This window comes from Corvus cornix, chromosome 4A (assembly GCF_000738735.6).
Source record: "Corvus cornix cornix isolate S_Up_H32 chromosome 4A, ASM73873v5, whole genome shotgun sequence".
Lineage (NCBI taxonomy): Eukaryota > Metazoa > Chordata > Aves > Passeriformes > Corvidae > Corvus > Corvus cornix.
This window is the reverse complement of record NC_047058.1, coordinates 16,452,739-16,476,843: the sequence shown is the minus strand read 5'-3', so window position 1 is coordinate 16,476,843 and position 24,105 is coordinate 16,452,739. Positions and strand designations below refer to the sequence as shown.

Sequence of the window (24,105 nt, the reverse complement as noted above, 5' to 3'; positions counted from 1 at the left end):
CACCCATATTCCCAAGAAGTGGGATGCTTCTAGGGCAGGAGGTGGGTCTGTTGCCAGTCTGGGTTGCATCTGTTGAGCAACTGCAAATGAGCACGGAGACAAGGCTATTTCTTTTTCATAGGTGCAACAGAAGCCTAAATATATTTTTTTTATCATCTCTTAGTGAATTTATTTCCACTGTTCCTGCTCAGATAGGGCAAAAGAGAAAAATGAGCTACTTGTCAGCGTTTGAGGTGGTTCACAACATTGTCATCACTTTTCCCTAATTTGAAGGACACTAAACCCCCGTGTTTGTTTTAAGGGTTTTTTCTTGAAGGGGAGGGAGAGCAGTGGGAGGGGAAGACAAGCCCTAAATTACACTGATCTTCAGCCCCAGTTATAAAAATATCAAGCAGCTTCTATTTAAACATGATGATCTCACGTGTCCCTGAGCTGTGAATGGCAGCCAAGCCACCCAGTTTGCAGCTCAACAAACAACCAAACGGAGACCACAGTTTGTTCCAGTTGTTTATTTTGTACCATGTTATTTCAGAGCAGTGAATACAGATGGTTTGCTCTTCTAGGCTTCAATACACACAACTATTGTGCCTAGACCTCAGTGGTCTGTTTATAGAAGCTCTATTTCATAAGTAAGTTGTACTTGCTCACAGCACGAAAGTCCTTTACGGCTAGATCTAATGACAGAGTTAGGGCTAGTGGGTTGGGAGCCTGATATTTGGGTGCCTGGACTCCTGCTACAGGGGACAGCAAGACAGGCAGCTCTGAAGGGTGGTGCAGGAACCTGTCTATGAGCTCTTCCTACAGGTCACAGGAAATTCTGCTGCATGGCCGAGAGCTTCTGGAAAGGCATCTCTCCTGGGGTCCAGACACAGCCGGCTTGGGAGTGAGTCTGGAATGCTGTGTGGAAAATAACTGCCTACAACTGCTTGTTCAGTAAGCAGCACCTAAGTCAGTTCTTGGATCTAGCCCAGGGCTCTGTGACAGGCCTTTGGGTATCAGCAGGTTTAACTAGACTTGGATTCAAAGCATATTGCTTAAAGGTGTTCAATTAGACATAAATTTATAAATTTTGTATCAACAGTCAGATCTTTCAAATGAATATTGCTTTTTTAAAAAAATATCCTATCCCTGTAGCAATCCCTGAAATAATGTTCCTGTAACATCTTTATCATGCAAATAGCAGCGTGTAGGCAATTTAAATATAAAATAAACAGCTCTGTCCAGTGGAAAACGGAGGCACTTAGGCAAAGTGACTTGTAGTCACTCATGATCTATGCAAGACTTAGGAACAATCATCAGACCTGATTCCCATTCTTGAGCTTGAACCACTGGACAGGCAAGTGTTGGTTGGAACTACTGCATGGTGGCAGCAATACCTTTGTTGTGTCAAGATGGGTTTGTTTCATGTTTAAACTCACTCTTCTGAGCTCATTTCCTGTACCTCTCGCTCCAGAAGCCAGCATAACTTGGTTCCAATTCTCCATTTTTAGAGCAAAGATGGATTAGAGTAAGATAAGCATCCTAAAAACATCAAGTTGACATTTCACAGGTGTGATGCAGAGGCAACATAGATAATGTGTTCATACAGAAAATAAAGTTTGTTAACCAGGCCATCTGTTGGTACTGTGTTTTACTTTTTGGTGTGCCAAACGGTGTGTTCTAGGAGCAATCTGGCTTTTCTGAAAGTCTAAAGAAGGCTTGAAAAAACACACACGAGCTCTTCAAGTGAGTCCATGCTCCAGCACCTGCTGGAGCTGAATTGTGTTACTGAGGTGGTGGGGAAATTCCTTCTGAAGCCAACTTAACCTTTTCTCTCTCCCTTTCTTCTCTCTCAAACCCTGAACAACAGATGGATCTGCCCTTGGTGTACCGGGCGCAGCATTTCCGCATCTCCTGAAGCACAGCTTCACACTTGGACTCCATGTAGTTGTTCACTGGAAAATAAGGAGACACCAGGTCTGCGGAGAGGAACAGGCTTTGTTCCCTGAGGGAACACATCTACCCCACCTCTTCAGCTGCTTACAAGCATTCCATCATTTTCTCTGTTCATAAAAATCTCTCTTTAGTTCAGAGCAAAGGCTCTCGGAGAGGAGCCCTGCAGGAAGAGACAGAGTCTGGTTTGAGTTCAGAACCACCTGTCTGTCTGTCCAGAAGCAAAGGGCATACAGAGCCACCTGCTCTGCCTTGGATGAGCTCTGCAACCACTACACAGTTACACTCACAGCAGCACTGACTTTTAAAAGATTAAAAGAAGCAACAGCAGCATAATGTGAGACACACAGCACCCATGGAGAGCCCAGAAAGCAGCAATGAACGCCTTCTGGTTAATGAGCAAACCACACTGCTGTGATCACTGGACTATGAATTCCCAGAGATCACCCCTGAGAAAAAGGTTATGGTGATTCTGCAAGCTGGCAGCCCAAGAGGCGTGGCAGGCCCTTGGAGAGGAGAGCTGATCTCTTTCTGCCATAGCCTGCAGCTTTGTTTCTAAAACTGTGGCTACATACAGGCACTCCCTGTTATCTGTCAAGGGTGCATTCCTGAAAGTCACACACAGATAGGAAAACACAAAAGAGATTTACAGTGGGCATTCAGTCTCACAGAGGAAGCAGCAAGATCTTTTGGAACAATGACTTTTGAGAAGTCAGCATCTCCCAAAGGTCTGGCTCCCACCCTCTGTCCTACCCACTGGGTGCAGTGATTGTGCATTCCTAAGTTAAGGCTCTGAACTTTAATTTTTACAGGGGAAAATTGCTTTGCTCTCTGTCAACTCAGCTGCTTCATCTGTGCACATCAGACAACGCCACAGCACAGTACATGAACAGCAGCACTCCAAAATGACAGCTCGAGCAGCGGTGACAGAGAAGTGTACGTGCAGCAAAGAGCTTCTCTGCCAACACATAACCATTCAGATCAACACTGTACACAAACCTACACAGGCAAAACACTTGGAAAACCTCCATGAATGTTATAAAAGAACATTGTCTCGGATGGGACCAAAACAGGGTCAACCATAAGCTTTTAAGTGCAGTAATACAGGGAGAGAAGGCAGTCCTTTGTGGGAGAATGCTCCAAACCATGAAGACAGTAAAAGGTAGTCTCTAACAAATGCTGGGGATATGAAGACCATCTCATACCTCGAGGACACATCACCTACCCTGTTCCTGACAGACTTCTGTCTGACCTGCTCTTAAAACACCCCTGGAGCAGCTCTGCAGTCTTCTCATACAATCCACCTACTCCTTCACTAAACCACGCTGTAAGAGAGCTTATTATAATGTCTAGCTCTCCCTGCCCACAGCTGAGTCCCAAAAATACACCTGGGATCTCACTGCCAGCATGGAGAACACTCCAAGCACATTACTGTTACTAATGCTCTATTTTATACTAATGATGTCTCATTATTTACAATTAAGCACAAAGCAATTCTATTAAAATCAGACGTTATAATTTTGTTCGTTTTGCAACCAGGCAATGCTAATGTGCTCTGTTCCTTCTCAAGGTGAAAGGACAACAAGGTTAAGTTAAAAGAATTAAGTTCCACCAAAAATCAAGACACCAAAGACAAAATGACACTCAGTACCTTGCAAGCATTTCTGTATTTCACAGGCTTGTTTCTGGCAGGGATCCTTCCGGGACATGTTCAGGAACTAAAATGATAGGAAAATGTTACTGTAAATCAAGGTGCTTCTCAGGGGGTGGGGGAAAGACAATGTCCTACAGCCACATCCTTCAAGAGCTCCCAATTTCCCCCACTGTCACCATTCAGAAAACATCTGCTGCTGCTTGCAGGTGCCTGCCAACAAACACAAGAACACTCTGTGTCTGGCTAAAAGATGATGATGAGGACAATGAATATGGGAAATTTTATGCCACTAAGTTTTCTTTTCTCTAGTCAAAATGTGTCCTTTTCCACTTGGATGTACAAAGATTCCAGAAAATATTCAAATTAACATGGCTGACTAAATTTTAACAGTTTATTATCTCTAGACTTTATACTAAGACACATATTTATGTGAAATCCACCTCTGTGAGCTTTACACAATCAAGGATGTGGTCCTAAGTCAGGAAACTGCATCTGGAGAAGGCATTTAAAAAAACAATCAACCAAACAACTCAGTTGTGTACATCCCATCAAGCCAACAAAGAGGGCTTTTTTCATTTTGTTTCAGGAGAAAGTCTCTTGGAAATCCTCTCCCTCTGTCCAAAGAACCCCTCAACCAGATTGGAGGACAGCTCCATCTTCAAATGTTCAATGTTCAAATCCATAGGAAACAGGATTTCAGACACTCAGTTTGACTTCTCTGCAGCTGTGACACCTGTAACTGTGTCAGAGTAAGATCAAAAGCCAAGCAAAAGCTGGTGGTACCAGTAGTTGAACGGGAGACCTCTAAGGAAAGCACCATTGTCACCGAAAGTGGTGGTGAGACTGAACCCTCTTAGCCACAGTTCAGCCTCTGCTCAGAGCTGGGAGCTGCTGCCTTTCCAGTTTCTGACAAGTCACCAGCCCACAGCACTTCCCAGTATCACTAGGACATTATTTGCAGCATCCTGGCCAAACTCCACTTGGGGCAATTGCATTCTGCCTACCTAGAACTCGCCCTGATGTTTCACTTGGTCACAATACTCCTCTTCACTGCCTGTCCTAAACTCTTGTGTGATGTTGCTGTGTGTTGTTTTTAACTGCTTCCACCTCAAAGGTGGCTGCATTTCAGTGGAGAGAGAACCTTTTATTGTACAAAACAGACAATGGCATCTTCCTAGAGCCACTGCTCCTGAAAGACAAAAATTCATATTAAAGAAAGACTGGGAGTAAACAGTGCACAGTACAAAGCAGGGGTAATGTCTGCACATACCAGATTAATCCCCAGGCACGAGTTTAAGCAGCAGTTCTTCAACACCACCAAGCTGTAAGCGACAAGGAAAAGTTCAATACGTCTACAGTTACTGTGGTTGAGCTAATGGACTTCAACAAAATAACAGTCCTTTGCCGTCCCTCAAGGATCTCAAATGACTTCACAAACAGGCATGACTATGGTCTATTGTTGCCACCATCCTTACCATGAGATGGTGCTCTATCTCCCAAACGCGAGAGTTACTATCCCTGTACTGCTCACCCTGGGACAGCTGCCACATGTGAGGCAGCCGGGATGGGGGGAGCTGGCTGGGTCGCAGCGCCTCACCCAGGGGAACCTGAACTCTTTGGATCCGAGCCCTCAGCATACCTTCCTCCTGGGGGAAAGTAACAAACAGAGCAGGCAGTTACTGGCAGTGCAGCAGAGGCACCTGAAACAGCAATGCTACAACCACGGGGAAGCTCAAAGCACACACTTGCCTCTTCTGCAGTCACGAGCCAGGTTTTGCGGTGCTCATCGCAGTAAACCCCCACGCGCCGCACCCAGAGCCGCACGGGAGGAGCGCCAGCCTCCCCTCCCTGTGCCATCCCTCAGGCGCTTCCGCAGCTCAGGTGGACGGCATCGGCCCGCGAGGTGCACACGTGGCCTCTTTAGCTCTGAGCACATTCACGGAGAGAGCTCCCGGACCTGGCAGACAGGTGGTGTCTGACTCGCTGGAGGAGATGCTACGTGCGGAAATGTCCCTAAAAGTCAGCTCGGGAGGCTGAGGTGGTGCCTAAGCCAACGGAAGCGTCAGGCCGAGTCGTACACTGGGACACGCGTGCTGGGTGACATTGGTAAGGCATTCTGGGGCAAAAGGTGCTATTGGTGCGAAGTTAAACCCTGTGAGTACTGGCTTTGCTCATTCCACTAACAGTCCTATTAACAGTCTTTGTGTAAAACGGGAGGGGGGGAAAAAAGAGGTGGTCTAAATCCCAAAAGCAAAACTCGTGACCAGGAGTGAGGTGAGCTTAACAGGAACGAAGATCACTCTGGAGACAAAGCACGGAACTCGGTGTGCAGGACTCTCATCTTTGGAGCTCGCAGAGCTGTCGGGTTGCAGGGTCCTGTGTCTCATCTCTCAGGGATGGCAGCACTGTCCGTTCACACACAAACCCCTCGGGAGCAGCTCTCAGGACTGCGTCGCTCGGCTTTTGGCTGGTCACAGAGAGCCACCAACACGGGCGGAGGAGCTTGGGGCACTGAGGTGGTTCCTGCTACTGTAACTTTTGTTTAACAGCACGTTTATCTGTGTGCAGGTTAGACCAAGCTGAGCCATTAGCAAATGGAGGTCAGGGGAAATGATTCTCTTTGAACCCTAGAAGAGGTAATCAAAATGGTACAGACAGTCTTCATCCTTCATCTAGGTGTAAAGTAGAACAAAGTTAAGCTGTAACACAAACAACATCCTCCTGCTATGAAGCAGATGCAATATTCCTTATCCCAGTGAAACACAGTGGTCTTCTGAAAACTTGTAAGGTTATAAGGCATATTTCAAACAGGAGCAAGAAAATCTGGGTACAAAATAAAGGAGGGAAAGTCAGGGAGAGAAAAAAAAAATTGTTATACATTGGGGTGCATATATAACAGAAAATACTCTTCCATGATGCTTTCCATATCTCCCATCAGTGTTTCTCTACCTTTTTGAGCCAAAAGAGCACTCAGCCTTTTTGAGAACAGAACACCAACCACGGATCAGCCTGAACAGCAGCGTCACAAAGAAAACTTTGAATGTTCTTTTATTACTTCTTTTTTTCTCCCATTCTGTTTGTTTCCTTGCTTGATGTGCAGGGACGTCTACGTGCCCTATACAAAGCACCACTGTTCTGACAGCCATCCTGTGATGAGGGACAGGCATTCCAAGGAATGCCCCACCAGCTGGATTGCTGGCATTTAGAGGAATGTGACAGCAGTCTGACAAGGCTCACAAGGCCTTCAGGAATTAGGGTTAAAGGGACATTTCTGCAATTCTTTTCCTTTCTGCTTTACCCTAAGCCACTTAACAAATTTAAGCCCCTTTGTGGAAATCACTCTGCCCAACAGTGAAATGCAGCAATTGCCACTGCTCCTTTTCAGTCAGCTGAACGTAATCACCCCAGGTGGAATTCGGCCAGGATACTCTCCTACTCTGCAGTAAACTGCAAAAAGTTCCATCATGACCAGAAATGCCCAAGAATTTGCTTTTATTACACTCAAAGCTGGAATTTCTACAGCTCATCATGCCCAGAACCAGAAGGCTCAAGCCTGGCTCCAGTAATAGAAAATATGTCTCAGTAAGTGAACTGTGTTTCCTACTGTAAGTAAACTCTCCTGGAAGGTCTCCTATCCAAACACTGACCTGGTTCAGCCTGGCTGAACTACAGGTAGGCAGACTAAAGCACAACATGCACATTTGTGTTCATGGTGTGTGGAGATGGCAGTGATGACAGATCCAGGACAACAGAACAAGGTCTCGTGCAGAGGACACTGTGCAGAATGGGCAGAGGTTAATGTGTGTGTTCACCCTTTGCCCCACTGATTTGTCCCAAGCTTCCCCAGAACTGCAAAGTTCAAAGGCTCAGTCTGGCCTGTGGAGGTGCCCAGTTAGTGCCACATGGAAAATCCTGAGGTCAGGCAAAACCGTCGATTGGGTTTGAGGTGGGACAGGAATGGGGTTTGAGGTGGGACAGGTCTGTCTGCAGCACCCAAACACACCAAAGAAACTGGAGATTCCACAAGCACACGCTCAGACAGTGCACCTGAGAACATACACAGTGTCTGTTTGTGCAGGTTTGATCAGAAAGCAAAAACAAAGCCTGAAGGAAGACATGGGTGGGAGGAGAAGAGAGCTTACTTATATTTTAAACAAGTTTTAAACCCAGGTTCTTATGCTGCTTGCTTCATAACCTATTAAAAAACCCACCACAACCAACAAAACCCCCAACAGCTTAAATTTGCAGGATTGCAGCATCATCCTTTGAGACTTTAACATTGCCACCAAAATAACTGTAGAAGGCTGAGCTGTTCAAAGTGTTGTTTTGGGGAGATTCAAATCCCAATCCCCACAGACAGGAATAATACTGGCAGATGTTCTGTCCATCTTAGCATCAATCTTAGAAGTTTAATGCAGTTCTGGGACCTGGATGGATTTCTGAGCCATAATACATGGATAAATGTGAAAATGGCCAGGAGGAGGAATGCAGCTTGTAGTGACAACAATTTATTTGGTTTTAAATTGGGTACATTAAAATATTTTATGGAAACAGTGACAGAAATTACTCCAGATGCTGCTTGGACCACCCCGGAGCTGGAGCTCAGTGAGCTGAACAAACTCCACCCTTTATCACCTTCTCTTCTAAAAAGCAACCGGGAGTTCAGCTGCCATTTAGGCACCAAGAAAAAGCACTGCTGAGGCTCAGCAGTGCTGTGCTGACACAGTTACAGCCCCTAGAGCAAGGCTGGCCAGCCTGGCCTTCTCTTGGGGCATGAGAGCTGCCTGCACACCTCAGGGCTACAAGGGTGCTGAGCCTTCCTGAAAAACCCAGCCCGGCTCTGGCAACTCGGGATCTGATGATCTGGTGACTTAAGGGCATGTGGAGACACTCTAAAGCTTCTTCTTGGGGGTTTGGACTCTACTCTGCCTGGAGCAAGCCCCTCTGACTCCACGCTCCGCTCTGCCCGACCTACTGAGGGGTAGCAGATGCTCACCGACCAGCCGGGCTGTCCAGCAGCGTGGGGAGGGCAGACCGAGCTTTGGTGGGATCTAAAAAAACAGGAAGACAAAAAGATGGACATAATGCGAGGGGAGCCACGCAGAAGGGCGGGGAGGGCGAGGGAAGGGATGCAGGAGCCGGGCCGAGGAGCGGGAGCGGGGGGCAGTGTGGCCAAGCCGGGCAGGAAGGGCTGGAGGAGAGGGGGTGTGGTACGGGCGTGGGACCGGACCGACCATGGCGGGCCGGGCGGCGCGGCCGCAGCGGCGGGAGGAGGGCGCAGCACATCGCCACGGCCACCGCGTCCCCCCCCGGGCCGGGCGGCGGGGCTGGGCGGGCGGCCCTGGGCGTGAGGCGGCCGCGGGCGGGCGGGCCCGCCATGACCTACCTGCACCCGCGCCGTGACCGCCGCGCCGCGTGCGCCGCGCAAAGCCTTCCCCCGCCCCCCGGACCCGCCGCCTCCCCGCGTCTGCCCGCAGGCCCCGGAGGCCGGACCCCGGGTCGAGCCGAGTCGGGTTAAGCCGGATCAGGCCGGGCCGTCCCGTTCAGGCCCGGCCCTACCACCCCCCGCCGGCCCGCCGCGGACATCGGCCGCCGCGCGGAACAGCGGCGGAACCCCGGCGCTGCCGCTCCCGTGGGCGGCACGGCCCTTCCGCCGCGCCGCACAGCTCGCCTCGGCGGAGGCCGCGCCGATTGGCTGAGAGGGCCCGCGAGCGCCGCTGCTATTGGTCCATCCGCTGAGGGGGCGGGGCGAGAGGGGCAGGCGGGCGGGGAAGGCAAGATGGCGGTGCAGGCGGTGCACCTGGAGGCGGATGCGTTCCTTGTGTGCCTGAACCACGCGCTGAGCACCGAGAAGGAGGAGGTCATGGGGCTCTGCATCGGAGAGGTACCGCCCGCGGAGGGGCGGCCCCGGGGAGGGGCGGGTGGTGGGGCTGCCTATGGGGGTTGTGGCCTGCGCGGGGCCGTGGGATGGCGGGGCGCGGGCTGTGACCGCCGGCATCGCGCACGGAGCGGCCCCGGCACCCCTCTCGTCTGCGGCCCCAGCAGCCGCCAGCGCGTAGGTCAGCTCCTGTGAGAGTCGAAGTTCAGAGCCAGGAAAGCTTCCCGTCCCCATGCCCCGGCGTGCTCCGGTGCACACTTGTGCCTTGGTATGCTCAGAGCAGCCGGCCGTGCCCTGCGGGGGATTGTTTCTTTAGCAGAGGACTGACTGATTTCCCATCTGTATCGTTAGGTTGACACCAGCCGAATCGTCCACATCCATTCTGTGATAATCCTGCGCCGCTCTGACAAGAGGAAGGACCGCGTGGAGATCTCACCAGAGCAGCTTTCAGCTGCTTCCACTGAAGCAGAGATATCCTTTAGCAGAGACAGCAGCAGGCTCGCCAGTGCTTTACCTCAGAGCTCTTTTCAGGTGCTGTGTTTTACACCTGTAGCTGGCTTGAAGCCATCAGCTGCTCCCTCCTGCAGCTGCCCGGCTGGGAGGGCTGTGCTGGCAGTTGCCTTTCTCTGGAGTCTTTGTTGGTTCCAGCACCTGCAGTGGAATTGTGTTACAAATTTTTGATCGTTGTTTTGTGTTTGGTCACAGGTAAAACTGCAGTGTGTTTGTGGAGGGGGGTGGCAGTTCAGCAGGGAGGCTGAGTGGAAGGTGAGAGGTCAGCAAGGCTCCAGGTGCTGCACTGGGGAGCCTCTTCTCTACACACACTCGGGGATGCTGGTTTGAACAGCTGCTGAAGTGTTGCTTGTTGCCACATGCAAACAGAATCAAGTTTGCTTCTGCAGCAGTGACTCCTGATGGTGCTGGGGAAGAGGCTCCCATCAGCTCTCTGCAGTGTGTCATCACCCCTCCAAAGGGATCTGGAATTCTGCTGACTCATAAGAAACTTATAAAACTCTGCTGTTTTTCCTTGTATGTACAGCTCTTCCCTTTGTCTCTTGGTTCCCAAAGCTCCTTGACTCCCACACAGGTTGGCTGAAATGACAGGACGTCCCATGAGGGTGGTGGGCTGGTACCACTCCCACCCCCACATCACTGTCTGGCCCTCACATGTCGGTAAGAGCAGCCCTGAGCTGGGCTCTGGGTGAATCTCCCAGCTCTTGATCCTGGGACTCAGTCACTGGAGTTCCAGAGCTGCACTTTTAAAACAGTTCTGAGTCTGAAACATTCCTTGGTAGGACCAGATTGTCTGGGTGGGCTTCAGGGGCCCCTGCCAGTGTAGCCCCATTCCTGTGTGTGCTCTCCAAGGACTCAAACATGACTCAGGAGTCACAAATCAGCTACTGCTGTTCTTCCAGATAGATAAAATAGACCTTGAGTGTGGGGAATAGCAAAAAAAGCTGTGGGAATCCTGGGCCTACTGTGACAATTTCTGACATCTGTGAATGTTAATGCATAGCTGAAAACTTTCGTAGAAGAAGTACATGAGTATCTTATACGTGTTGGACTTTATGGTGACCTGTGGCACCAGGCTGGCTGTGAGATAATTTCTGGTTTTGTGAGCTCACCTTCTATTTTTAAGATTTGCTATTTAATTACATTATAAATTGGATCAAGTTTTTTATTTAAACTTTAATCACCCAGAGTAAGGATGTAAACATAAAGTTTGTGACGTTTGTCCCCAAATTTTAGATCACCCTTTAAAAGATGGCAAATCATTTCCCACTCCTGCAGGTGAGCAGGGCAGGTCTCACTGTCATTTCTGTGCCTGCAGATGTCCGCACTCAGGCCATGTATCAGATGATGGACCAAGGGTTTGTAGGGCTGATCTTTTCCTGCTTCATTGAGGACAAGAACACCAAGGTAGGCAACTTAAAAATGGCAACAAACCCTCCAGGTGCTCATGAGAAACATCAGGGCAGAGCTGAAGTCCTGGGGTGCAGCCTGCAAAAAGGGCAGAGCTCTGCTGGGAGCACATGGAAAGCACAGTGGGAATAGTGGTGGTTGGATTGTGATCCCAAGGACAGGAGAACAAGTAACAGTTCCTCTGTGCTGCCCCACAGCCTGGCTGTCCAGGAGGGCTGCAGCAGCAGCTGCAGAGTGTGTGCACTGAGATGGGGCAGGGCTCTTCCCTCAGGTATCCAGCCCAGCCCACAGCTCTGCCCCTCTGTGCTCCAGGCTCTCCAGGAGGGGTGGCTGTTGTGTGAGATAAGCTGACAGTCAGGTCTAGGCTGTCCAGGCAGCTGCTGCTTGAGAGTTTTTCATCACTAAAGGGTTTATCAATATATGCTTTAAGCAGCTCCAGCAAGCAAATCACAGCAAAACATCTGGAATTCTATTTGAAAGCATATTGTGCTTCCTAAAGGAATGTGTGGTTTTAGAGGTTTTTTGCCTTTGGAATCTGACTTTCTGCTGTCTCTCTTAGACAGGCAGAATTCTCTATACCTGTTTCCAGTCTATTCAGGCCCAGAAGAGCTCAGAGTGAGTACAGCAGAAGATTATTATGTCCAGTTGTATTTTGTCTTGTCTGTCCCTTCTCTGGGTTGTCTCTAATAAGTGGCTTCTCAGTTGTGAGGAGTAAATGTACAGAGATGCCTGCACAGGGTCTCCTGACTTCTGGTCCTGCAGGCTGCTGGAAGAGAATCTAAAGACTAGGAGTGATTCATTTAGCCTAGATAATTTATTATGTTCAGTTTTGCTGAGGTTAGGGTGGGGATTTGTGCTGCAATTTGTTGCGTAGCAGCCCCACCTTTTTGCTTCCAGCTCTGGAGGTCGAGCCCTCAGGTTTGCACCTTACAATTAAAATTCAAGACAAGTATGTGGATATAAGATGCTTCCCTTTGCCTGTCAGCTCAGGCATGTGTTCCCAAAAGTGGATGTGCAGCACTGCCAGGCCTTGGACAGACTGTTGGAAGGTTGTAGAAGTAATTTTTTTGTTTGCTTCTTTTAATGATATCTCATACCCTTTTAGATATGAAAGGATTGAAATTCCCATTCATGTTGTCCCCCATGAAACCATTGGGAAAGTGTGTCTGGAATCAGCTGTGGAGCTGCCCAAGATCCTTTGCCAAGAAGAGCAGGATGCCTACAGGAGAATTCACAGGTAACAGCCCTGGGACTCTGCCCCTCTCCAAGGCCGTCTTTGCTGACCTGTTCTATTGTTGCTGTACTTAGAGTACCAAAACCTTGGCAAAGATGTAGAAATTAAGAAGGATTAGCAGCTCACGTGCCTCTGTAGAACTTTCTGAAGTCTGTAGAACCTGAGCCTGGAGTTACCAGCAGAATTCTGGGGTTTTGTGATCACAGGTTGTTATCCTTGTGAATGTGCACAGCTTCAGCAAGTGAAGAGGTTTAGGTGTACCTGTGGTCTGCTCTGTGATTCCTGGGCAGCTGGTTTTACTGCCTGGGTTTAATACACAATTCCCTGCTGTCTTGTTTCTAACCTGCTTTCTTTTCCTTCCCTTAGCCTCACACATCTCGACTCTGTAACCAAGATCCATAATGGCTCAGGTAAGGATTCCTTGCATGTGATAATCCAGGGTGCTGCTCCCAGAATCAAAACGGTGAAGTCTTGTTACATAGGAACAGAATTGTAACTAGATACTTAAAATGAAAATGTCAAAGGCTGTAAAACACCCTAATCTTGGGGTTCATGAATGTTATATCCTTCAGGCTTTGTAGAATTGGTTAAAATGACAAAAGACTTTGGGATTGTTTGGGGTTTTGGGGTTTGGTTTGTTTAGGTTATTTTTTCTGTTGGAACAGGAAAGGGGATTTGGGATTTGTTGAGTGTTAAAGTAGTGTCTGGCTGCCCTGTATGTACACTTCCATCTCCTGGCACTTTATATGTGTTACATGGGTGTGACATCTTTCCTTCTGCCAGTGTGATGGGGTGAGTCCTAATCCCACTTCTGCTCTTAAATTATTACCCCATTGTCCATTCTCACACGTTTAGGAAATGAGGCACTCTATGATGCTTCTAAATTTAGACATTAATTAGCACCAGTGATGAGCTGTGTGCAGATTTTCACTGTAGGTCTGTCATCCCTGCCTGGGTCAGACTGAAATGGTGTTTCCATGTTGCAAGCTGCCGGTTCTGACCTTCCTGTGGAGATGTGTCGTTGCCATGGCCAGGATGTTGGAAGGTTTCCTTGGCTGTCTGTTGGCTTTGGGGGTGTTGTAGCACCGAGTCTTTTGTGTGTTGCCCTGGCATGATGTGTTGTTGCTCTTTGCAGTGTTCACAAAGAACCTCTGCAGCCAAATGTCTGCCATCAGTGGGCCCCTGCTGCAATGGCTGGAGGACAGACTGGAACAGAACAAACAGCGCGTGCAGGAGCTGCAGCAGGAGAAAGAGCAGCTGCTGGAGGAACTCGCTGCTTTAGAGTGAGGAGGAAATGCAGACCCTTCAGGAAAGAGACATGAAAAAATCTTCAAGAACTACTCCAGGCTGAAGGGTGGCCCTACATTGCCCCTCAGTGAAGGTCCTGGCTGTGCCTCTTCTCTTGGAGCACATCTCCAGGATCAGGACTCTACCTGCCCCAGCTTGGTGCAAAGCAGTGCTGTGTCTGCAGGTGCTGCACTTGTGGATCAGTGGTGGGGCTGGGCAGCACCTGAAGACTCCTGTTTTGGAGAGCACACACCTAGGGAACGTTGTTTCTCCCTCTGTATTTTGACAGAAGTCCTACTGCTTTACACGTATTCCAGGAGCCTGGAACAGGAGGGTCAGAGGGGAAAAGTGTGTCCCTGCTGTCATATCTGATGCTGCCAACTTCTGCCTTCTCTTAGTAGCTTCAGTTGACCATGATCTTATATCTAGTAATGTTTTGGATCACTGGTCATTCATCCAGGCAAAGAGGTGGGAGGGAAGCTTGGGAACAGACCTGGAAGATCTTTGACATAGGATCTGTGTTCAGCATACATCAAACCAAATAAAGAATTCCAAAGCTAGAGCTGTTGGGAGTAGAAATGAAATTAATGCTACAAAGTGCATTTTTTGGTCAGTCTGTAGTCTCTTACTCCATAGAATGTTGGTGTGTGCCTAGCACTGAGGTTCTGTACAAAATGACTTATTTCTGCTGGCGCAGTGAGAGGACTGTGCTTCCTTCCCAGAGGGAAGAAGGTTAAGATGCTGGGCAGAGAAGTGGTAGATACACAAGCCTGACATTCTTACATGCTGAACTGCAGAAATTTCTTAAGACTGGAACAAAATAGCTGTTGTTGAACTAATCCCTTTAAATGTTCTTGGTGTTGCATTTCACAGTATCCCCCATCATGTACATCCTCGTCTGTGTTCTGTCTTGTGAATCTGTCTCACGTGAGCAAAGGATGGGACAGTGAAAGTAACAGAGCTGAGGAAGGCACTCCCTGTCAGTGACAGCCAATATTGATTAGCAGCTGTAAAGTGCTGTCAAGATGTGGAAGCCCCATAACCCCATTGCTTTGTCATACTTTTCAGTCTTTCTGCATTTCTACTGGCAAATCCCCTAAGAGTAGAACTTCCTTGAAGTATATTGCTCACCACTGTTTTGTTTTTCCTTGGAAGTGCTGTGAACAGTAATTAATCAGTTTTTGAACGGTCACTGGTTTCGTGCTGTTGTTTTTGTTATTGGTTTTCTAGTTCAAATGCTCCTTTACCTTGCTTCTGGAGAAGGGAGGGTGGTGTCTCAGTGCCCCCAGGCTTGATGAGGGCTCCTGGGATATGACCCAGCAGCTCTGGGCCTCCTGGAATGGGGATCCTTGGCTTGTAATCCCAGTGACAAAAGGATGTTAAGGACGGTGCTGATCCACAGCCTGGCTCTCCAGCCAGGAGAGCTGGGCTGGTACCAGGGTTCTGTATTCCCACACAGCCATGATTAAATTGAAACAAAGCAGCCTGGTTTTATTGCAAGAGTTAGTATCAAATTGGCATTTATTGATTATCAAAATTATTAATCACCTGAGCAATTTGCTTACAGAACACACAAGCATTGTAACACACATTCAGTTGCATTTTACATGAAAGACTTAAACCATTGACAAAACCACCTCATTCTGTGGGGGAAAGTGTTTAAATCTGCTTTCCCCAACCTGACCTTCTGCATCTATTTTAGTTTCTATGAAATCTCAATGACAGAGGTACACTACATTCAAATTCAATCAAAGAGCTTCAATCTTACTGAGGGCTAAAGGGCTTTGGAGAAACTCACACATTCTCTTAATGGAATTAAGGCACCATCTACCCACCACTTAATTGTAACAAAAACAGCCAAGGATCTCTCAGGAAACTACATGGGAGAGTATCTGAACCCATGTTGAAGCCCAACTCAGGGGTGCCCTTGTTCCTGCCTTGGAGTCATTCAGAGTCAGAGGACTTGGGCTGGTGGGCCTGGACTTTCTTGCCTCTGGCAATCTCAGCCAGAGATGCAGCAGTTCTTCAGCACACACACAGAGTCTACAGCTTATCAGCTGCCCAGATGAAACAGTAAATCACTGGAGTCACTGAAGACATGCTACGTGTGAGTGCTGCTCAGAACTTTTACTACTCTCAATACAAAATTTAAGTGGCACCAAGAAAGGAGGTATACTGAGATATTAAAAGGAATCTTCCAGTTTGGTTTTCAAAGCAAAATCAGCACTGAGTTTCCTCATGACCTCTGCATGACTCAGTCCATGCTGCTCTCTCTTAGCAAGTCCATAGTTTTCCTTCACATACTTAGCAAAGGGTGTGAGCTGTGTCCTGGCAGGGGTGCCCCCCTTGCCCGGGGGCTGCCTGAGGACCAGCTGTCCCCTGCAGAAGGCGCACACGAACCGCGCCGTGTCCAGGGACCGCGAGTGCCGCCCGATCCTGAAAGGCAAACACAAGGACTTTGAGTCCACAGAACTCCTTTCTCTTCTGCTGAGGTCAGATTTCTAAAGGCACTATTTTAGAACAGAGAACAGTACATCACACGGTGGTACAACCAAATCTGTATTACACTTCGCTACCCTAGAACCTTTTCCGCTGTTTTTTCATCTTGGTTCCTTCCTCTGTAGTTCTACTCTCAGCCTAGAGTATGAAGTGCTACAACATTTCCAAATACCTCCACAACTCATGTATCAACCCCGTCATAAAGTTTCTCCTCAAAGACATCACTAAAAAAAAATCTTCTCAATGCTCTGTTGCATCTAAGCAACTACTGACTGCATAGGCCTAATAAACACTCCAGGGTACGTCAGGTGTTTCTTTCCAGTACTTCTGGGAGTCACACATATGATGCTGAGGTAAAAAAAATGCCATAAATGGTGCCATTATTACAGGTCATGTCTAGTATCAATCCTTCCCATCACAGTGCTGCTCACATCTGTGAGCATAATTTAAAGTCATCAGGACACAGACCCCAGGAAGCTTCCTCTGATAGTTTTTTCTAGTATCTAATCACTGTGAAATATTCTGTGCCCAGTTTTTACAGGGATTTGTTCCTTGAAATCTTAGGTATGTATCTCTTGCTGCTTCCCAAAGACCTTCCCTCATCACCAATGGTCCTCAGACAACACTTCTGTCTGTCCTGACCTCTGAATTAGAACTGAAACTACCTGGAAACAAACGTGGACTCACATAGTGACGTTTCGTGGGCTCTGGAAAACATCAGAGTATCCAAATTGCTTTAGAGCTTCAGAGACCCCTGATTTTTAGACACAGGACACTGCCAAGTTAAGAAGTTAATACACAGTCGTATGCAAGATGAAAACTTTACTCACGTAGCTTTGCACCGAACACACTCGTAGGTGAATTTGTAATTAATCTCATAGCTGTGGCATCGTGTCACCACCGGCAGTTCTGGATGGATTACAGCTGATTTGTTGGCATAGAATCTCCAGAATCGCCCGTGTCCGTCCCGAACACCGTTGATGAGCCAGGTGGCTGCATGGCAAACCTCGTGGATCAGCGTGTCCCGAAGGCGATCTTGAGGTAAAGGTAACAAAGACAAAGGTCAGTCAGGTGTGGGGAAGAACATGCTCACCTTTGGTCACCGCTTCAAGACCTCTGTCTCTCATTCTGTACTAAGATGCAAGAGTTATTTTGGAGGTTAGAACTACCAATGTCTTGATAAGATAAAATGCTCTAAAACAAGGTTTTATTTAGTGCATTTCCAGATTTATGATCAGCCCAGTTCTGCATCCTAGTTACTCCCCCACACACCTAATCTGGCTGGTAAAGCTGCCCCATCCCTGGAAGTGTTCAAGGCCAGGCTGGACAGGACTTGGAGAAACCTGGTCTAGTGGAAGGTGTCCCTGCCCCTGGCACGGAGTTGATACAAGATTGTCTTTAAGATCCCTTTCAATCCAAACCATTTTATGATTCATTTTCCCATATTGGGAGGGGATGAGAGAGAAGTAACAGTTACAGTACCACATAATAGAACTTAATTTGGCACTGACCTGTCTTTATTCCAGCTTTAAATACTACCAACAAGGTGGCTAGCTGTGATGGAAGAAGTCAGATTTTAGACTGCCATTATAACACAGAATTAGAGTAATACGATGCCTGTAGGTCTTCAAATCATTAAGAAATATAAACAAAGTATTGCAGTTAGTGTGACTTACATCTCTGTTCTCACATTTTGTACATTTGCCCAGCCTCTTAAAAGGGCTGTGAAATGTGGATAAATCCATACATGTGTTTATTTATTTATATAAGATAATAGAAAATTTCAAAGCAGGCTCCAGTTCCAGATCTCTTAGGCATCAAATTCATGTTTTTATCTCTAGAACTTGCTTCCTCAAAGGAGAATCAACACAGCCTTTCTTTGACCTACCTGCAGAGTCACAGACTTTCTCAGAGAGTTCAATGCGAGCGTAACGCTTCCCTTCAGGGCCTTCTCTCTTCCCCGTTACACAATACCCCGCTGTTTTTCTCATTTTCTTATTCCAGATTATTACCATGTCCTCTGGTAACTGAAAAACAAAACAGCACATGTCATCTGCCCACTCCTCCCTCTCATCTTCTGACCCTCTGACTCCCCTTGTATTTTACTACATCCAGTCGAGGATGTCTCTGTTGGTGCCCTGAACACTTAAGATGCCAACTCCCCCTCCTGTGGCTTCTTATTCCCACCATCAGTTTTCCTGTAACCAATAATGGGAGTTTCATAATGCAGGATGAGACAGAAAGTCCTTAGTTCCTCTATTCTACCTCCGAGTACCTCCAGGTACAGGGCTGAAGCATTGGGCAGTAAGATATTTCGCTTCAGCAACAGTGAGTTTGTTCAGCTCAGTTTTGTGTAAAATCATGACCTCAGCCTATCCTTGGTCAGCTCAACAGTATTTTCTCATTTGCATGAAAACACTTTCCTTCCTGGAGAAAATCCCATTGGAATTACTGAGGGCAGCATCCTTCTTTTCAAGAATATTTCTCCCCAGAGAAGGGTCCCCAATATCCCAGATGATGATCCCAGGTCAAGACAGCAGTTCTCTGAAATTGAACCTTAAATTTGAAACACAACTTGTAGCTTTATGTTCACCCTAAACTGTTATTCGAAGGATCACCACGTTTTTAATCTGTTCCACAAAGGCAGACATGAACATGCAATAGGAAGGAAGAAAGATTACGTGCAGCATTTCCATTACAGCTGGGAAAGCAAAGCCAAAACTGCTGCATCACAGTGGTAACAAACTCCTTTCAAAGAAATTGCTTGGACTAATTCAAACATAAGCCATTGCTATAAAGCTTAACTTCTACAAAGTGAAGGAGGGTAAAGAGCAATTACATCAAACAGGGAGGAGCAACATATTAACGAGCGTTTTGGGATGGTAGTTCTTGTTTTGAAACCAACCTTTTGCTCAAAGATGGTACTATTAAACAGCCTGTAGAGCTTCTGTGCCAGCTCCTCTTTATTTTTCTTGAAATACTTCACATAGTGGGAAGCTGGATTTGAAAGATCTTGCAAGAAACAATCAGGCACTGAGCATACCCTGAGCCTGCAAGAAAAGCCATTAAGGCATTTACTGAAGTACAGAGAGACATGGAAAAACACACGAAGAAATAATGGCCACTTGAGAGCCAATGAAGATCTCAGGGATGCTTCAAGCGGCATAAACCTCTCATCACTCTTTCCACCAGCTTGCCCTCATGAGGCCCACGACTATCCTCTTACCCCTCTGAGAGCATGAAGGGGCAGAGCTGTTGCAACAGTCCTGCAGTTACTTCATTAATTCACAAAATTAGATTATGAGGACTCCTGAGTAGGAAAAGAGGGTGGCTCAGGCTTTGTGACACAAGTGAGCCACAACTATACTGAAATTCAATCAATGTATCAACAGCCCTAATATGATCATCACAATAAAGGTGTCTTTTCAGAAACAGCCAAAGATGGTCCAGGAATGCTCAGGAATTCCTTCAAGGAGGAATTCAAATCCACCAGGATTGCTAACTCAAATGCTGCACCATTCTGACAAAGAAACACCTTTGAAGATATCATTTATAGGTTTGGTATTGTATGCACCATTATAAAATGACTAAAGGAAACAGCACATGGCTAAAAAGCAAAATAAGGGCAGCAATTAGAAATGAAAAATGCATTCTTTTGAAAAGCCTAAGCTGCATCCACATGTAGAAAAAGACACATGAATTCTCAAAGTTATAATGATACAAGTAAAAAAAAAAAAAATCAATACACTCTTGTTAAAAGGTATGAATTACTAATAGATCAGTTTTGATATCTCTTCAGAGGAAAGCAGCTGGATATATACAATCTGTAGAGCCAGCACGGGTTAGAAACATGCTGTACCAAGACAAGGAATAGCAAGAGAGATAACATTTGCAAAGAAGACGACATTTGTCAGATTTACTTGTCACCAATTCCTTTAGGCAGAGACCAGTTTATATTCTCCCTGTCATACTGGAGACTGAAAACTCTGGTTTCCAGCTACTCAACCATTAACAAATGCTGAATTAGTACAAGTTTCTAGGTAGCAGAGGAATCACATCATCCTAAGCAAAAAGCTTAGCATCTCTCTGTCCATCTACAGTTGTCCTAGGACACAGGAACAATGGAGAAACACTCACCTTTTCTCTGTCTTTGCTGACTGTGAGCAACTGACTGATTCGCTCCTAGGAATTCTTGCAGGAGTCGTTTTCATGGAAGGTGTTTCTTGAAGTGAAATGCATTTTGGCTTTGGTGCCTTGACTCCCTCCCCTTCCACAGGCTGTGCACCTTTGCAGGGTGGCTTGATGTTTTCTAGTTCAACAGGAAGAGTCACAGGATTACACAGCATACATTAAATAAAAAAGATCACAGAATCATTAGAAACCACCAGTTTGCTTTCAGAATAATTTTAAAACCAAAAAGCACCTACAATGACAAAAAACAAGAACAGTGTAAAACTTACATCTTGATAGCACAAACTGGCTTGTCTGAATGCTCACAGGAGTAATTCTGGATTGCACCAAAATCCTTTGCAAGATGCTGAGCTGCACCTCAGAGGTCCACACCACACAAATGGACAGAACCAGGCAATCACCACTGCAAGTCAGCTAAGGGCTGCTCACCTGTTGTGCTTGGCTGATAGACAGTTTTACTTGTGCTTAAGACTGGTTTTTGGGGTAGACTTCGCTTCTTTATCCGTTCCATTAAAGATCCGAAACTGTCATCTGAGCTATCTGATTCCAGCCCTGTACTGTGTCCTAGTGCCACACCTGGCAATTTATTTTCTGTATTTTCACAGCTTCTTTCTTTCCTTCTAACAAGTAAATCTGGACTGCCTTTGAAAACCGAATCTTTCCGATTTTGTGGAGGTGAAAGATTTATGCACTTCTGACTCTCTTTCAAGTCTTTCACTCCCTTTTTTTGGTGGTTATGCCATGGACTTTCTACAAAGACAGAATCCTCAGTGTCACTTGAAGTGTCAGGATACTGCAACTCTTGGCAGCAAGTGTTTCTCTTTCCAGGAGTCATCAGCTTTTTTGGGGTCCGGAGATCTTTCTGTGCTGCAATTCAAAAGAAAGACCTTTAAGTTTTGGGAGTTGCATTTAGGAGACCTGCCTTTGTCTTAACACAAAAGAAATCCCTTAAAAGATAGGAAAACACAAAGAACAGTAAGGTATCTTCTAATTTTCTTTATTATGCCCTGCCCATTTACCATCTTACTACATGAAAAATCACTGAAAGTGGCTTGCCAACAAACATTCCTTCTGACCCCTCAGATTTGTCCCATGAAGATCAAGGGATCATGTCACATCTATAGCTGACTTTTTCTTTTTTTTAATGCTTCTGGTCCACTTTGTTTTACCCACTTCCCCTCCAGACACCATTCCATCAGCTTTTCACAGTCTGCAGCGGGCACACAGGGTTTTTTCAGGGTTGACATTCACACCAGATGGAAAAGTTCCTACCCTTTTCGAGCAGGGGTCAGCTCTCCCAAAACTTTATGAGCTCAGCAATGAATGCTACCTTCCCACTCATTAAAAAGTCTGCTTCATATTTGCTGTTGGATGATTGCTTACCACTCTTTGTTGTGCTCTTTTTCACTTTCAAGTCCAAGAAGAAATCATCCGAGTCATCAATGAAGTCTTTCAAACTGTAAAAAAATAGGCAAATGGTGTGGAATAAAGGTAGGAGTAAGCAGAAAAATAGAGCAGTAAATCTGCCTTCCTAAAACAGCAATCCAAAAAAAGCCACCCAATATAACATTATCAGCTGCTCTCAGCAAATGTCACCAACTGCATCCGTGAATAGGAATGGCAAGAGCATGTGCACCTCCAAATATCCCATTTTACATTTGCCCTGAACATGACTGAGGATGTAACAGTTCTGTCTGCACTCTCTCCTATACAGGCCAATGAATCAATACAATTTTAGATTGTTTTTCTATATTCTGATCAGAAATATGATACAGAAAACTAAAATATGAACACAGAAAACTCATTAATGACAGCACCCACCTTGCATCTGCCTTTTTAGATACAGATTTGGGAGTTTTCATTTTAGCTAAAACTGAAACAAAAGAAGATTAATTAAGAACAAGGTTCTAGTTCTCTTGTTAAGCATTTTTAAAAGTTTGCAACTAGTAAAAATTTGGTCTACAAAATTTTCCAAAACCAAGCATAATTATATCTATGTATAATTCCAGGTCTCAATTCCTCAAAGCTGGCAGCAGCCTTCTAGTCTCTGGAGACTAAGAATGAAGCGAGTGACAGGGAACAGACAAAACTGAGGCAACAAGAAAAATAGAATGCAAGGCACAAAGAGTGAAAACTGAGACAATTCAAGAACACTCCCTGTGGCACAGACACCAAGACTGCACTACAAGGAGAGAAACTGTCATCTGAGCTATCTGATTCCAGCCCTGTACTGTGTCCTAGTGCCACACCTGGCAATTTATTTTCTGTATTTTCACAGCTTCTTTCTTTCCTTCTAACAAGTAAATCTGGACTGCCTTTGAAAACCGACTCTTTCCGACTTTGTGGAGGTGAAAGATTTATGCACTTCTGACTCTCTTTCAAGTCTTTCACGCCCTTTTTTTGGTTATGCCATGGACTTTCTACAAAGATAGAAGCCTCAGTGTCACTTGAGTGACACTTCATTGTCACTACTTTGCAACACAAGCAATGAAAGAAAATAACGTGCAAAAACCCTTCACTAGAATTAGACAGAAATGTGTCCTTTTCATACTCCTTCATAACACAAACTAACGTGTCGTTACTTACACTTTTCAAATTCATCATCACTGCTGGAAGAGAAGTACAGGGCATTGCTGCAAAAATGAAATGCAGAACTTTGGTCACAACAGGATCTGCATCTCACTGGTCTGAAACACTCGTGAACACCAAGAACCAAATATGCGCTGGGAAAAACACTCTAAGTCCCAAATAGGCTGAACTATTTTAATTCTTTATAAAAAGCTCATTTCTTATCTTACACGCGGTCTGTGATATGACAGAGAAGTGCATTATAGTAAGCCCAAAACCTCAAACCATGCACGGATGAGTAAGAAGCTGTTTTTGCATGAAGTGCACTTTAATATAGCTTCCATGAATATTTAGCAGAACGCAGCAGCTGCCATAAAGCTATTTCAAGAGGCAGAATGGAGGCATTACCACCTGGACTGCTATGTCCATGCAAATGTAGAGGCAGCCCACAATACCCTTACCAAGTTATTTCGTTTTATGAGAACATGAACCGAACATTAGCAACTTCAAAAACACGTTATGCAGCTGCTTAAAAAGCCAGGAAGACAGCTTTTTTAAATGGACGTCATTTAAACCTTAAAGACTGCAATTCTGAAACATGCTGATACCTACCAATTACCATAAAACAAATGAGGGCGTAATCTAAAATTATAAATATATACATGTAATATATGCTAGCTATAATGTAGCACATTATGTAGTTATAGATATTCACACATATGTGTGTGTGTACTAGATATAAATACATAGATACAGATTTTAAAAACTCTCTATATAATATTTTAATAAAAACACGTCAGCACACACGGGCTGGGGCGCTGTTTCCCCCGGCGCCCCCTCACCTGCCGCCCCGCCAGCCCTGGCTCCCCGCAGCGCCTCTGCCGGGGCTCCTCCCGCCCGCAGCCGAGGCCCCGCTCGCTGCCCGCCGTGCCCCGGCGCCGC

General features: G+C 46.3%; 4 protein-coding genes across 8 annotated transcripts; 1 reads left to right on the top strand and 3 right to left on the bottom strand.

Annotated features, from left to right (window-relative positions):
• Positions 1-493: 493 nt before the first annotated feature.
• MTCP1 (mature T cell proliferation 1) lies at positions 494-8,589 on the bottom strand. 2 transcript variants are annotated; one of them, XR_002046380.3, is made up of 6 exons: positions 5,336-8,589; positions 5,062-5,232; positions 4,857-4,908; positions 4,591-4,775; positions 3,584-3,650; positions 494-1,934 (listed from the first exon to the last, which is right to left on the bottom strand). XR_002046380.3 is itself a non-coding variant. In XM_019288100.3 (4 exons), exons 1-3 carry the CDS (start codon positions 5,441-5,443, stop codon positions 4,861-4,863), a joined length of 327 nt encoding a protein of 108 aa, XP_019143645.1. In that variant the 5' UTR covers positions 5,444-8,589; the 3' UTR covers positions 3,611-3,650; positions 4,857-4,860. The 2 variants fall into 2 exon arrangements, 1 of the variants encoding a protein (XP_019143645.1); XM_019288100.3 differs by lacking the exons at positions 494-1,934; positions 4,591-4,775 and having other exon boundaries at positions 3,611-3,650.
• Positions 494-9,004, bottom strand: CMC4 (C-X9-C motif containing 4). 4 transcript variants are annotated; one of them, XM_039571937.1, is made up of 4 exons: positions 8,973-9,004; positions 8,562-8,637; positions 3,584-3,650; positions 494-1,934 (listed from the first exon to the last, which is right to left on the bottom strand). In XM_039571937.1, the coding sequence occupies exons 3-4, from the start codon at positions 3,639-3,641 to the stop codon at positions 1,765-1,767; spliced, it is 228 nt and encodes a 75-aa protein (XP_039427871.1). In that variant the 5' UTR covers positions 3,642-3,650; positions 8,562-8,637; positions 8,973-9,004; the 3' UTR covers positions 494-1,764. The 4 variants fall into 4 exon arrangements, with proteins under 4 accessions (XP_039427871.1, XP_039427870.1, XP_019143644.1 ...); XM_039571936.1 differs by having other exon boundaries at positions 8,583-8,637; XM_019288099.2 differs by lacking the exon at positions 8,973-9,004 and having other exon boundaries at positions 8,562-8,814.
• A 331-nt stretch (positions 9,005-9,335) lies between these two features.
• Positions 9,336-15,097, top strand: BRCC3 (BRCA1/BRCA2-containing complex subunit 3). Its single transcript, XM_039572077.1, has 8 exons — positions 9,336-9,470; positions 9,816-9,935; positions 10,547-10,634; positions 11,293-11,381; positions 11,944-11,999; positions 12,490-12,621; positions 12,985-13,028; positions 13,754-15,097. Exons 1-8 carry the CDS (start codon positions 9,366-9,368, stop codon positions 13,903-13,905), a joined length of 786 nt encoding a protein of 261 aa, XP_039428011.1. The 5' UTR covers positions 9,336-9,365; the 3' UTR covers positions 13,906-15,097.
• A 310-nt stretch (positions 15,098-15,407) lies between these two features.
• Positions 15,408-24,104, bottom strand: GCNA (germ cell nuclear acidic peptidase). The gene is made up of 10 exons (XM_010403231.4): positions 24,006-24,104; positions 23,182-23,228; positions 22,417-22,468; positions 21,979-22,052; positions 21,025-21,462; positions 20,542-20,713; positions 19,310-19,454; positions 18,293-18,431; positions 17,235-17,439; positions 15,408-16,341 (listed from the first exon to the last, which is right to left on the bottom strand). The coding sequence occupies exons 3-10, from the start codon at positions 22,455-22,457 to the stop codon at positions 16,089-16,091; spliced, it is 1,467 nt and encodes a 488-aa protein (XP_010401533.1). The 5' UTR covers positions 22,458-22,468; positions 23,182-23,228; positions 24,006-24,104; the 3' UTR covers positions 15,408-16,088.
• Between the last annotated feature and the right edge of the window lies 1 nt (position 24,105).